The sequence below is a fragment of the Aythya ferina genome (assembly GCF_964211825.1).
Source record: "Aythya ferina genome assembly, chromosome: 5".
NCBI lineage: Eukaryota > Metazoa > Chordata > Aves > Anseriformes > Anatidae > Aythya > Aythya ferina.
The window spans coordinates 28,751,241-28,765,497 of record NC_140301.1 but is presented as its reverse complement, the minus strand read 5'-3'; the positions used below and the strand labels follow the sequence as shown (position 1 = coordinate 28,765,497).

General features: G+C 45.0%; 1 protein-coding gene across 3 annotated transcripts in view; it reads right to left on the bottom strand.

The window, feature by feature from the left end:
- Window positions 1–14,257, bottom strand: part of GALNT16 (polypeptide N-acetylgalactosaminyltransferase 16) — a 72,151-nt gene that overhangs the window by 22,091 nt on the left and 35,803 nt on the right. For all 3 annotated transcript variants that reach the window (XM_084519492.1, XM_084519491.1, XM_084519490.1), the window contains exons 2-7: window positions 12,312–12,487; window positions 9,702–9,800; window positions 5,674–5,741; window positions 3,689–3,754; window positions 2,486–2,607; window positions 784–871 (exon numbers count right to left, since the gene is read on the bottom strand). In XM_084519492.1, the coding sequence (XP_084375618.1) occupies window positions 784–871; window positions 2,486–2,607; window positions 3,689–3,754; window positions 5,674–5,741; window positions 9,702–9,800; window positions 12,312–12,487 (619 nt within the window). The remainder of the gene's footprint in view (window positions 1–783; window positions 872–2,485; window positions 2,608–3,688; window positions 3,755–5,673; window positions 5,742–9,701; window positions 9,801–12,311; window positions 12,488–14,257) is intronic.

Here is a 14,257-nt window from a genome sequence, read left to right as displayed (position 1 = left end):
CTGTGGAAACAAAGGGTTGTAGAGCATTTTAACCATTTTCCCCTCTGAGCCTACCATTTGCTTACAGTTGGCCTGTGGTGGAGAGCTGAGCACAGCAGTCAGTAGCACCATACCACTGTTAAGGTTAGCCACATAGGAACAAAGCCTGGACACTTGTGCTAATATAGAGTTTAATTTTCCATTCCTTATTCTAGTGGCTCTCTCCCAGGGAGCAAATTGCATCATGCAGAAACAGCACAAGATGCTAAAAGGACCACAAGTAGCACAAGAAGAGTGAAGAGTTTGTAGGGGTGGCTTTCACCGATCTTCTTTCGTATTACACTCCTTCCCTTAGTGGAACCTGTAAAGAGTCACCTCCATGGTTTATGAACATAAAAACAGAGCACAGAAGGAGTGTGTTTCATGGCTGGCTGCTCAGTCTGAGTGCCACAGCCTAAAAATCCTGCTGTTCACTTGCTGGTAGGAGGTAAAGTGGCCAGAGGATATGGTGATATATGTAACCAGTTAACTAAGCCCTGATACTGCAAGACACAATGACACTGATGTAAGCTCAAGAAAAGAAAAAAAGAAAAAAAAAAAAAACGAAAAAAAAAAAAAAAAACAGTATTTAGGCTTTAATTCAACTCTGCAAAAGATCTGATTTAGCAAGTTGCAGGAAAAGGAGGACAGAGAACCCATCAGGAAAGAGCCTCACTATTTTCTTGTAAAGCTAAAGAGAACAACAATTATTTTTCATGCACCATCCCTCAGGCCAAGCTTACACAAGCCGTTCGTTATACCCACCTCCCCGCAGATCTGCTGATGCTGCCAGGTAGGCAAAATTATCCAGGCTGATAACATCAATGATTGGACTCACCACTCGGGTATAATCCTGAAGGAGATAGAGAAAGGGGGAAAAACAGTCAGGTTATTCTTGAGGGTCTGGAAAAACTGCCAGAGATCATAAAAAACACAAAGCTGCACATGTAACATCCAAATTTTTGTTTGGCTTCTCCAGTATAGTTCTGACAGCTGGGCAAGTGATGGATGTCCACAACATCCAAACAAGGAGATGGTGGGTATTAGCCAAGTGTGCACCATGGAAATGGGGAATGAAGCGTGGGACCCTGATACCCAGAAGTGCTGCTAAGAAACGGCTCTTTATTTTCTGCCCAAGTCACAGGACGTGAATCACTGTCCCTAAGGTTTTGTGCTCATTTTTGCTATCTATTGACAGCATGCTTCCTGCTCAGCCATCCTTGAATTAACTCATTGCCATCAGCCCAGAAACAATCAACCCACTAAAAAAAACATCTCCCTAATAAGTGTTATGAATCAAAGCTCCATAATTAAGAATCGTAGCACAAAATGAAAAAAATAAATATATTGTAATATTAAAGGGATACTTTACTGGCCTTAAGGGGTATAGATAGTTACAGTTTTACTTTGCAATCCTTTTAGTAAATGGAACTTGAGATTATAACAAGTTTTCTTCATGAGACAGGGCATTAGAGACAGCCTTGTGATAGCTGAAATCTATGATGAAACAGAGAGCTGGCAATTCCAGAAACATCATCTTGTTATCTGGCACCTACCAGCCTCCACAATGTTCATACCAAGCCTCCATTTCATGCCTTGAAGTAGCTCCTCCTGCTGTGGCCTGGCTGGCCAGCATGGAAGCAAGAGCCTATTGCTCATGGATATCCCCTTAGTGCTGTGACAGCTGCACAGGGAGTATGCTGGCAGTGCCTGAGCCCAATGCTCCAGCTACTGCTCCTACCAGCCAGCACTAGGACTGGGTAGGGCAAGACTGAAATCCAAACCAGGACCCACATCGGGAACGTATGAAGTAGGTCTGCAACACGCTGACTTGAAATCTGCTCACTAAATAAGGCTGGAGTCGGCAGCCAAGCTTTTGCAACTCAGATCCTTCCCTGAGGAAACCAGTGAGGTCCTTGCTGCTTAGGAACACCATGCTGCTGTAGTTTGACTTACACAGAATTAGTAAAGTAAATATTTATGGGCTTCCAAGATGGAGGATTTATTGAGCATGACTAAGAAGCAGAATCTTTTAAGTCATCGGCTCTGAAATTTCACCTTCTTCCACTGTAAGCCAGAGATGGATACAAGTCAGCAGTGCAATCAGGGTGACAGTTGCTAATATTCCTGTCTCGTTTTCACTCTTCCAGACACATGACAAACCTTTCCCAAGTGAGCCAACAAAAGGACATCCCTGCACTCACTGGCAGCTCCTCCGTGCTGGGAAGCTCCCGTCACTCAGCACCTCCTGCCCTGCCACATCGGCAGGAGCATGTATGAAGGCCATCAGGGATCTCTTGCCCATCTAGCTCAGGCTGTACCTTCCTCTGTAACAGCCTGCCTGAAAAGAGGACTACCTGGGAAGGCTCTGTCCTTGCTGACACTGTTCACAGCACACAAGGGCACAGCATTCATCAGCACAAGGCAGGCCAGCCCCAGCTAGCCCAGACTGGGAGATGGTGCTCACCTCTTTAACCCTCTGAAGCATTGGCTGCAGCCACTCGCTGTTGACTTCACAGTGACTGTCCAAGAAGGTGAGGATGTCGGCGGTGGCCACTTCAGCTCCTCGCACCCGAGAGCGAATCAGCCCTGCGATGAGGAGCCAGAAGGTTAGGAAGGGAAACAGCTGAGCCTCCTTCAGAAAATAAACTAATTGTGTGGCCATAGCATGAGAAGACCAGGTGACTGTCCACTATCACACCTCTGTCAGGAGCAGAAAGCAGCTACAGCAGGGCATCCCTTGAGGGCCACACCACAACGTGAGCCCCCCCAGCGCTCAAAGAATGACTTAATCTGCTACTTCTGTCCATGCCACTGAACTTTCATCTGGTTCCTGCCTTGACGAGGGTCCCCTTCCCACACATACCTTGCTGCTGCCTGGGCCACACCTGCTCAGTGTCTCTCCCCTCAGAGCACCCTACTGCCTCTCTTACCACTTAAACAGGAACTAGCTCTACTCTCTTGCTGCCTTTCTTCCTTCTTACCTGCTTCCTTTTCTCCTTTATTCTAACCCGTGATCAGAGGTGTCGGCCTGGCTCTCAGACATCTCCATACTTTCTCACAGACCATCCCACTACCTGGGATGACTTTCATGAACAGAACAGTGACTCCTGTCTCTCATTTCAGACCCTTGCTCCAGGCCTGCTGTGCACTGACAGCTTTAGAAATCAGCCAGAACATTTGAGTCAAACTAGAGAGCAGCCGGGTAAGTCGGTGTTACCATTTATGCATACATGAGATATGTAAGAATTTTTTCCTTAATTGTATTTATTTATGATAATATAATTGTTTTGTTTTTTTTTTTTCCTTTCCCACATCTTCTGAATGGCTTATTATCTTGTACTCTGAGTTTAAAAAGACGGAACTTCCACCTGCACCTATATTCATAAAGATCTTAAAATGTTGTCCTTGCTCTAGCCAGGGCCTCCGGATACCACTTGTCATTACTTAACTATGAAATGAGAGCCTTAGAGTTGATAAGAGAGGTTATCTGTCCACAGACCTCCAACACTAGGACACCAAACCCTTATACTGGAAAAAAAAAAAAAAAAAAGAAGAAGAAAAAAAAACAACATGACGGTAAGAAACAACTTACATGCAGCTGGCAGGCAAACAGGGCCATGTGGGAAAGCCCACTAAAACGTTGCACCTATGAAGTTTCCACACTCACCTTCTCGACGGGTGTTTCGTAGACACTTGACCTTCGGGATCTTGGTAAGGAGCTGGCAGTCCTCAGCTTAAGGAAGGCAAAAAAACGTTTGGCACACATGCATGAATTACTTGGCTTCAACAGAGAGCTCCAATTAACTATTCTCCTGCATCGCCATGGGAGGGGAACTTCGGCTTTCACTTAGTATCACATTAAGCAGCCTGATGGCCTTAGTTCTCTTGTCTAAAGGGTACAGAAAAGAGAGCTGCTTGCCTGCTGTCCACCTCAGACAGCTGAGGCTCCAGCAGGCCAGGCCATCGCCCTCCTACACTCAGCACTTCACAGCAACATCAGGGCATATGCTAGCAATGTGGCACTGAGCGATGATGAAAACGAGGGGCTGTAGGGAGCCTGGGCTGTAAATTGCAGAAGTACCAAGTAAAAGAGAGCCCTGTCATATGAAGTGATCTCATCCATTCTCTTTGCCTTCAGCGGCTCACCTGGGCATTTCCCAACATTTATTCTCAAGGCAGTTTCTGCTTGATTTTATTTAATGTAAGTCACAGGGATCTGACCTGCTTCCTTGGAGACACTATTAGATTAATAGATGGATGCCTAACTGAGGGCTTTGCTGGCAGCTTGCCTGAATCTTGGGCCATCCCTCATTTCCACTGCCCAGGGAACATGATGGAGAGCAGCAGCTCCCAGGCTCAGCCCATCCATAGCAAAGCACCAGGTCATGCAAGTTTCCAAGGCTGCAAGGGCTTTGCAGGATGCCATGGGCTACACTGCCTGAGAACTGCCCTAGCAGAAGTCACAGTAATAGCAATTTCTAAGACACTTTTCCCTTGCTTCTGCACGCCCTCATCACTTTCCATGTTTATTCCACACTCCTTTTCATGTCTTACATCCCCCCTTACCCATTTTCACCCACCCACAGACTCAGCACTCTGGGGAGAATGCAAAAGCCATCATCCAAAGTGCTTCTCTTGGCACAGTCCTGCAGGAGCATTTCCACTCTCAAGGACACATGCAATCTGAAACACTGCTCTTGTGTGGGCACTCTGGCAGCTGCTGCGCCATCCAAGTAAAGTGGCAGGTGCTTTCAAAGTCTACTGAGATTTTGCTGGACAGCTGCTACAACAGAAAGCATCTCTTATCTTGGCTAAGTCACCATTTCAAATAAGTACAAGAACCTTTATCTAGTCACTCACTCTCCAGGAGTGGAGCACGTCACTCTGAGTGTAACAAGGTGCCAGCACTGGCAGACTCTTTGTATTTTTGCAGAAACTGAGGTAGATACTAAAGCAAAGAGTCATCAAATAGGTACTAAAGCGTCCCTATGGAGGCACTTCAGTGCAGTAGCTGTATGACCACAGATATCTGTCTGCCAGAGAGAAAAATAAGAACTGTCATAGGATAGGGTTTTTTGATATATTTTTTTCCACTTAGGAACCTAAATGGGAATTTCTGGCTGAGCCCTGTGCAGTGCTGGTGCCAGAGATCCATCGGCGTTGATCTGGAACACTTAGGCCACTGACATTATATAGGAATTTTCAAGGGGCTGAATATGAGACACTTAGGACTGCTTAGAGATGCTCAGAAACACCCAAACCCAACAGCTGGATGCAGCTCAGTCTTTATCCAAATCAGATAAAATGATGCTCTGAAAGCATCATTCTTAAATCCCCAACCTCAGCATTGCCTCAGCAACTGTGCTGAAGAGCTCACAAAATGGTACACAATGAAACTAGACAGAGATCTCTGGCAATGTGGCCAAAACTGCCAAGCTGACAGAGAGGGAAGACGCACCGGACAAAAAAAGCAGGAAACTCTGGCTTCTGCCATGCACGTGCTTAAAACAAATACAAAGACCACCTCCCTCTTGCTTTTCTCTTGTACAGAGACATGATGGAATCTCTGTGAGAGAGGGGGACTAAATAGAGCAAACAAAAATATGGAAAATAGAGGGAAAAAAAATGCAAGAGAAATGGGTCCATACTTACGATCTGAGCTGAAGTCATCTACCAAAATGATCTCCTGGATGAGGCTGGGAGGAGTGCGGTTCAGGACACTGCAGGGATCCAGAGAGGAAAAAGTCTCTGTGAGTTGCCAAAGTAATGGCAATGGTAGGACTGACACAAGCCTGCTGTGCCACGCGTTACAGCAGGAATAACAAACGCCAGTGGTACCAGGAATAACAAACGCCAGGTAACCCTGCGCTTGTACCCCTTTTGGATTTTACTTGTCTTTCATTCAAAACAGCCACGACATTTGCTGAGACACACCTTTCCTTTGGGTGGCTTCCACTGTACTTTGCAATACCACCAGAGATGTAGTGAGTTTGTGTCTGCAGGACACAGAGGCTTTCGCACACAAGGAAAGGTGATAAGAGGTGATAAGAGCTTCCACCCTCTATAGAGGCTGATATACTCTAATACCCTGGAGTTACTTTTTGTCTCTCTCATTTGTTTAAAATGCTTGAACTAATTTTCTATGACTTTCTCCAAACCCCTCCCTTGGCTTTACAACCACACAGCACACTCCCTCTTTGAGCCTCCTTCAGCAAATGCACAGGCAGGTCCTCACCACCTCCAATAAGACTGCCCACATGCTGAAAGTCACTTGCACTTAGGCACCCCATGAAGAGGTCAGTTACGCAAACTTCAATATTAAAAATCAGAGGTAACCACTATCCTCATGGTTCTAGCGACCCATCTCATTCCAGTGGGAGTTACTCTTCTGATTTTGAGTGATTTAGGGATAAGTGTTGGTTAAGTTCTTTGTGTTTTTTGTTTTTTTGTTTTGTTTTGTTTGGCTTTTTTTTTTGTTCTATATAGGAAACACAACAAGCATAATCTCATACTCCCAGGAATGGCCCACTAAGTCTGCAGAGAAAGAAGTCACTGTCTTGCTAACTAGCATCAATGATGGCTTTGCATACAGAGCCAAAGCTTCCTTAGTTTTCTGCTGTCTCACACTGCAAAATCCTGACTGCTCTGCTGTTCAGTATCACATCCCACTCTATTTCAGATGTATGCTGCTTCATACGTCTCAAGAGTATTTGTATTTTGAGCTTATATGTCCCTGGATGTCTGAGCTTGCATTTTTCAAAGCTGAACTTCATTTGCTGCTCTTGGCTCATACTTCTCTGGATCCTTTAGCATTGCATAGCGGGGTGGGAGGTGGGAGATGTTCCTCTTTGCATTTATGACTGCAGCTTTTCCCAGCACAGCCATTATCTGCATATTTTAAAGACAAGGTTGCCCTGTGCTGAAATACTTGTCCATGCAAACTCAATGCAAAGCATTAGCGATCCAGACTGGCTGCATACTGCAGCGTAACAGCTGTAAAATGGGATTCTAATTCTTCTCCCACTACCTTGACTACTAGTGCTGCTCACATTTTCTCCACAAGTTTCAGGTCTTCCAAGTTAACATAACTGGCAAAAAAGCCAACACTTTGTTTTCCATTCCTCAGTTGTCCACTGATCCCCCAGCAGAGGAAACATTCTTGAAGAGTTCACAGCTTCCCACTCAATGCCTAGTTTTGCTCTCAGCTCTGCAATAATTTGCTGTGGATCCTTGGGAAAGGTACTTTATCTTCTTTGCACTTCATCTTGCCTGTTTTTTAACAACCAACACAGTAATCCGACTATTTCCCTTCAGTGAGGTGCCGAGGCTGGCATGACAATCAATTACTCTTGGGAACAAAGTGTATTATGAGGATTCCAAAATCCAAAATCCAAACGACAATTGCCTTTTACAGCAGAAACACAGACCTCTACCCTCATCTCAAAGATACCTTACAACCTTCGTCCTTCCTCACAGCTTTGTTGTTCTTTCAATATCAGTGTCCTGACTCAGTCCTACAACACCAAATCAGCAACTGCCAATAGCTTTTTCCTCTGCTGATCTGTCCATCCCTCATCAGTTCACAAATACTCTTGTTTATTCCATATGTTAGCAGAGAACCATCTCTTTTTTCTTGTGCTCTAAAATTGTCTCTTCTTTCGCCATTAATTAAATTGTCATCATAATGAGTTACAATACCAAAGGTCTAGCATTGCATCAGCATCCTTTACGCATAATTTATATAGGCTGCCTGCACAGGCACTGAACCACTAACAGTTGTTCAAGACCCTTGTCTTAAAGCCTGACCATTCACCTTTGCATTTACAAAGACAAACACTACCTGCAATACTGACTGAAATCAGAAATAAATAAAAAGAAAGGGCAGTTGATCTTCCCTTCTACAAAAATCATCACTGCAACACACATGATGGTATCACTTAACAACTAATCAGGCAAAGACACCAATTATTCAAAATGGCTTTTGAATGACAGTTATTTCCAAGAAGAACAGGATGCCAGGCAAGTAACTGGTTTGCAAGTGACAGCTACGTCCTGCCAAGGAAAAGATCAAGCAGGCATGCAGCTCTTGATGGACTCGCAGCACCAGCAGGACCAAGGCTGTCAGCAATGATCCATTTGTTATGGAACATTCACAGGTCCTGGAGGATAGCCCATTTCCCACTTTCTTCCCTACGCACCTTCTTAGTCACTTGCTGAATATTTTTAAGCAGTTTTCTTCCTTTAGGCTGAAAACTAACCAAAGTTCATCTGAAGGGCTCTCCACATGGGACCAGTGAGATTTAGGGCAGCATGGCCTATTCATGCTTGGGCCTGGTCCCTATGGCATCCACTTTTCAAGATCTTTGCTGGGGGCTCCGGGTTGCAGAAGACCACATCTGAGAGACTGGCGAGGCCACTTCTTAAGTGCTATGTCCAATTCTGGGCTTCACAGGACAAGAAAAACAAGGACATGCTGAAGCAGGTCTAGTAAAGAACCAAGTAAGATGATTTAAGGACTGGAGCATCATATGCATGAAGCGAGGCTGAAAGAGCTGGGATTGTTTAGCCTTGAAAACAGAAGGCTCAGAGATGTTGCACTGTCTCTGTCCTTGGAGATATTCAGAACTGACTGGACACAGACGTGAGCAACCTCCTCAAGCTGATCCTTCTTGGAGCAAGCCTGGCCTGTTAATGCATTGGCAATGCTCATCTGCTCGTTAGTACATATCACCCCCATAGGACATGGATATCAGTTCCTCTCTTTATGGGTTACTGCTGCTCTGAATGTCATCTTCTCTACATTTTAATTATCATAGCATCTGGCTATTTGATTGACTGCCTTGAGATCTTTCTTGAGGATCACACTACTACAGCTTCTGAGCACCTACCCATTTATTATCTGACCTATGATGTAATCAGCAGAAATCTCCTGCTGTTGCCCTAGCAGCACTGTAGTTCCAAACAAATCTGCTCATTTTCTGAACAGTGGCTCCGCAGAACTAATTTTATGGTTCAAGAGAAAAGGAAATGGTAAGAGGTAAAAAGACAGAATGTGTTAATGCAATATATGCAGACCTCTGGAAACACAGCAGCACCAAGCCGGGCAGACAGAAACCCAGCCTTCTAGCCATAAGGCTGACTTGAACAAGCTTGTTATTTATTCATAAAGCACATTCCTCTAAGCCCACAGGACCTGACAAGAAGTTATGATGATGAATAATGCATTCCTGCTAGTGATACCATGAGTTCAACCTTCTACCTGGACAATTCACTCTCCTTTCAGCCTTCACAATCTGTTCCTGGACCTGCTTGCAGGCTTCAGGGACCATCTATGCAAATGCTTGATAAGTCAGAGGGCAAAGGACATATTTTATGTAAAATTAAAAAAGGAAAAGAGCCTCCCCAGGTTCTGCAGGGGTGATGGGGAGGAGAAGGAGCAGCTGTAGCACTGCTCTGTGGTGCAGATAATTGCATGGTCCCATCTGCTTGGGGATGCTGCCAGGCCCTATGCCACCTATTTACTGGTCAGATTTGGCCACTGCTGATACTCAGAAATCAGGAGCCACTAGTACAAAATAGCAAGCAAACCTTGCTTGCCTAACCACTGCAAATGTCTACACCCACCAGTGGTGGCCTTCCAGGCACGGTGATTTGGGCCCAGCACCCCGTGCTGAACTCACCTCTTCACCGTACGGAGCAGGGTGGAGCGGGCCTCGTTGTGGAAGGTGATGATGAGGCTGGTAGCTGGCAGGTCTGGATCGTAGCGTACAGAGGTGCACCTGCAACACCAAAGAGCAGAAGTGTGAGCCCAACATCGTCCACCAGCAGCTGCTGGGGCAATGCATCTAGAATATCTATAAGAGAAGAGAATAATATGCTAAAACCAGAAACAGCACAGTGGAGATGCAGCAAGGGAGCTCAGAACACTAGTACTGCAGCTGGCAAGGGAAAATAATTCCTCTTATCTTCTTATCTGACTTTGTAATGTTAGGTATGTATATTCATTCACACACTCAAAATCAAGAACTACCTCAGAATCAGCTTGCACCAGGGCTGCTTATACCCTGTGGACAACAAAGATTCTTGGAGGAGAGCAACTCATGAATATGAACCCTGGATCCAATTCTGGCAGGTACTAGAAATGACAGATTTGGGCTGATCTGCTCCTCCGGAATGCTGCCACCTTAACTTCCAGCCCGTATCAGGCAGCAGTCAGTCTGCACTGATTTCCGGCCTGGCAAAGAACCTGCACCTGAAACTGTGGCCTGGTGTTTTTAACTACTTAAGACCATGCTTAGACTGAATACATCACTAGAAGGAATATAATTCATTTCTTATAGCCACTACTTGTACTCCTACATTTAGTTACTATTTTTTTCATGGCTATTGCAAAATTGTTAACTATTTTTATCACCACCTTCAATCCTACTGGTTTACAACTATTCTAAATTACTACTATTTTTCATTGCAATATTTTATTAAGACGACTACTTCTTACAGCAATTTTCAAACATACAAAAAAGCTTTGAAAAGACTAAAGTGAAAAACATGTGATCAGACAGGAGACATACCTCACCTATTACTGTTTCAAAATAAATCCATGATGTAATGAATGTAAAATGTATTAAGTCATCAGGAAGTGGAAAATAAAAGAGAGAGGTGTATGTGTTACTTGAGAGAGACTTTCTAAGATCTCAGCATTATTACAGCGTCACAGAGGACAAGGATAAAGTTTGTGCTTGAAAGCGGGGTCTACCTTTGCTTTGGATCAGAAAACAGCTACATGCTATGTTAGAAGCAGATTGTAGGATGTCTTGATTTCTCAAACCACATCCAACTTGTATCAGCTGAAAAAAGTCCTCATCCTAAGTTGCCATCACATCAGCCATTCCAATATAGCTACAAGGCAAGGTGCCCAAAAACTCCCCCATCTCCCTGCAGAACAGAGGAACACGGTAATAGGTTTATCTGCCCTGATCATACACTGCTTAGGGACTCCCCATTGCTTAAGGGAATGTTTGCAAAGCTGGGGCCTGAAGCGGCCATACGTTTCCATGGAACAGCATATATGTTTGTCTTCAGGCTGAAGTGCACAGACAGGGCTTTTCACAAAAAGCGTGCTCTGCATGATACCACAGATCATAGATCAAAATAAATAATTCCTCTTTGAAGGAAGCTGTTTTTAGGCCAGAGCATGACAGCAGATTAACAGAAAACAGCAATCCTGCATGGCAGGGAGATCTGTCAGCAAGGGAGGACATGCACCGCTGCCTCTGAGTCACTAGCAAGCCAATCCCTAGCACTAGGTCGGGGAACGGGACCGCAAGACTTTCATCTCACAACCACGGTTCCAACCGCTTACATTCACAAAGCACCCTGACGGCTGTCAGTGCTGGCAAACTCACACAGCTCCATTTCTCCTGACATCCCTTTCGCAGTTTCAGTCAAGTTAGATGCCTGGCTTCCCTTCCCCAGAAGCTTTGCAACACTGGGTCCAGGTTCCAGCCCAGACAGACCATCATTTCAGGCACGGTTACTCTGCTTCTATTTTTTCTTCTTTGAAGCAGGCTCTTTTGCACTATCCTATCCCTATCAAACCTATCATCTTCAAGGTACAACGTTATCTTTCTGTACTGAAGAAGGTACAAAATAATTACCTGGGCACTATTAGTAACTTAAGGATGAGTTTAATCAGCAGAATAAATTCACCCCCAGTGAAACAAGGACAGAACAACCAGCACTTTGCAAGCCATGAAATATTCACTGTATGAAGATGAAAATCGTGTTATTTTCATCCCCACCTCAGCACTTTTCATCCAAAATGTAACACTCTGGCTGAAAAGAACACACGAAATGAGTTCAGACAGCCAGGGCACACAGCAGGTGAGAAAAAACAGAGTAAAGCAATGTTACAACAGCTGTGTACCTTGCAGCCAGGACAGAGGCTCACTGAGAAGCCAAGAGTGTAGAGGCAGTTATACAAAAAAAACAGCTGCCAGTTGAGCAATTTAAGCTGCAATGGAGGGGCTATGCTGAAACCCAAAAACTGAAATAACAGGATAGTGCTCAGACCTAGGAGAAGATGTACTAGAAAAGCAACAAGCTGGGCTGGGACTGAATGTGCACTGAGACCTTTGCAGATTAACCATGAAACAAAGTGAAGTAACAAACAGACCTTGGTGAAGAAAAGCTAAAGGCATCCTTTGTTAACACTGCAGAACAACACAGCGTGGCACTGGACTGCCCACAGCAAGCAGCAGCCATGGTGTGGAGCAAGGGCTGCACAGTACCTGTAGTGCCTGGTGTCCCGTATGGGCCGGTCGCTGCTGAGTTTGTCGCTCTCTAGCTGATTAAAAGCATGCTGGCGGTAGGGGTCTTCTCCAGCCTTCAGCAGCTTTGAGGACAAATAAGCCTTTTCATCAAACCCCCTCCGGCTGTTCTTCTCTCCTTGGGGAGCCCTTGTCATCTGGAGCAGAGATAAGCATCAGAGCGTCAGGGAGAGCAGCTGATCCATGTTTAGACACATGTAACACATTTGGATGCAAACACTACGGGAGGCTGTTTGCCACGTATCTGCAAGTAGCTCAGGTATGGCAGAAAGCAAGGCAGGCAAGATCTTGGAAAGGTAAGCAGGAAACCCTCACAGATGTAATGTTATAATTGCCTTCCCTGAGGAAAATTGCAGGCCTCGCTATCCTCACCGACTCAGCTTCAGCTGAAATCTGCTTTCCTGATAGTGCAGACAGAGCCAAATTCTCTGCAGCACTTGTTACACAGAACGTGCGAGACTGCAGGCATTTGGAAACCCTTCCAGACAGCACGGGCTTGAGAACAACCTCCAGCCAGTATGGCTGAAACACAGTACTTTGAGGAAAATTTTCAGCCTTTCATCATTCACTACTGCTTTTGAACACAGATGGAGCTGATTTAACAGGTTTCCCCCTAAGCCTTGCTCAACTTTGTTCAGTCTCACGGAAGTCCATGATAAAGCTGGAAACTGCATATGACCATCCCCAGTCCCACACAGAAGCTAAAACAAGAGGGTTATCCCTCTCCACTCCCTAAATGCTTCTTAATTTCCTTTCCCTGGTCACGGAGTCAACACAATGCCAACACTTGAAGACCATCTCATAGGGTCACTGTCTCTGCAAAGGGCTCCTCTGCAGTGTGGACAACCCTAAGAGACCTGAACGGTTGAGCAAGATGATGGCAAACGAAATGCAGTGTACGCAAGTGCAAGGTAACACACGTTAGAAGAAACAAATTAAACTACTCACACACACTGATGGACCGCAAACTAAATGTGACCACATGCATTACGGATCTGAGCATCCCCATGGACAGCTCAATGAAACCTCAGCACTTAGTGTGCAGAGGTGGAAAATAGGACAAAAAGTAGAATCACAGAGTATCCTGTGTTGGAAGGGATCCACAGTGATCACTGAGTCCAACTCCTGGGTCCCCAAAGGACCACCCAAAAAATCAGACCATGTGTCTGAGGGCATTGTCCAAATGCTTTTGAGAGCAAACGTCTAGACTTAGAACAGGACGGAGAAAGCAAACTGTCATGAATGCTGTCATACAAAATCAGGGACAGCTCAGCAGTCATGGCCAGAGCACAGTTTTTGTCAACCCCGTCTCTGGAAATACATTTTTGGAGGATGAAGAGAAACTAAAGGTTATAATTATTCAGTTTGGAGAGAAGATGAATGAAATGACAGAGAGGAAAAAGGAAGACCCATCAAGTTATGCCTACTATAGCCAAGTCAGCCTGATGCTCAGATCTCCCTTTCTGACCATACAAGAAAGGAAAAAACGTCTTGGCATAGGAAATAAAGCTACACTATTTTCAATACCCAGAAACTTTCTCAAACACAGCATGCTCAAGCTGCTGCACATGGATTTACCCAGCTCAGGTTCAGGCACACTTTGGCACGCACTCTGCCTCTCTTCCACCCTGCAGGCACCTCAGCGGGGATGCCAGCCCCTGCCTCCCTGCTTCTTAGACTTTCCCTGAGGTTGTATTGTCAGTACAAGGAAAAAATAGTTATTTTGGTTCCTTTAAAAGCTGAAACGATTTCCTCCTCTAATTTATATCTGAAGTTATCTCAGTCAGAGCTTCCTTTCTTTCTCACCCTAGAAAACAACGCTGTTGTGTAGCGAAACCCCAGCTAATCCTGCGCCTTTAAATATTTTGCGGTCACTCACTCACCCTTTGCTACTTATCTCTGTCTCC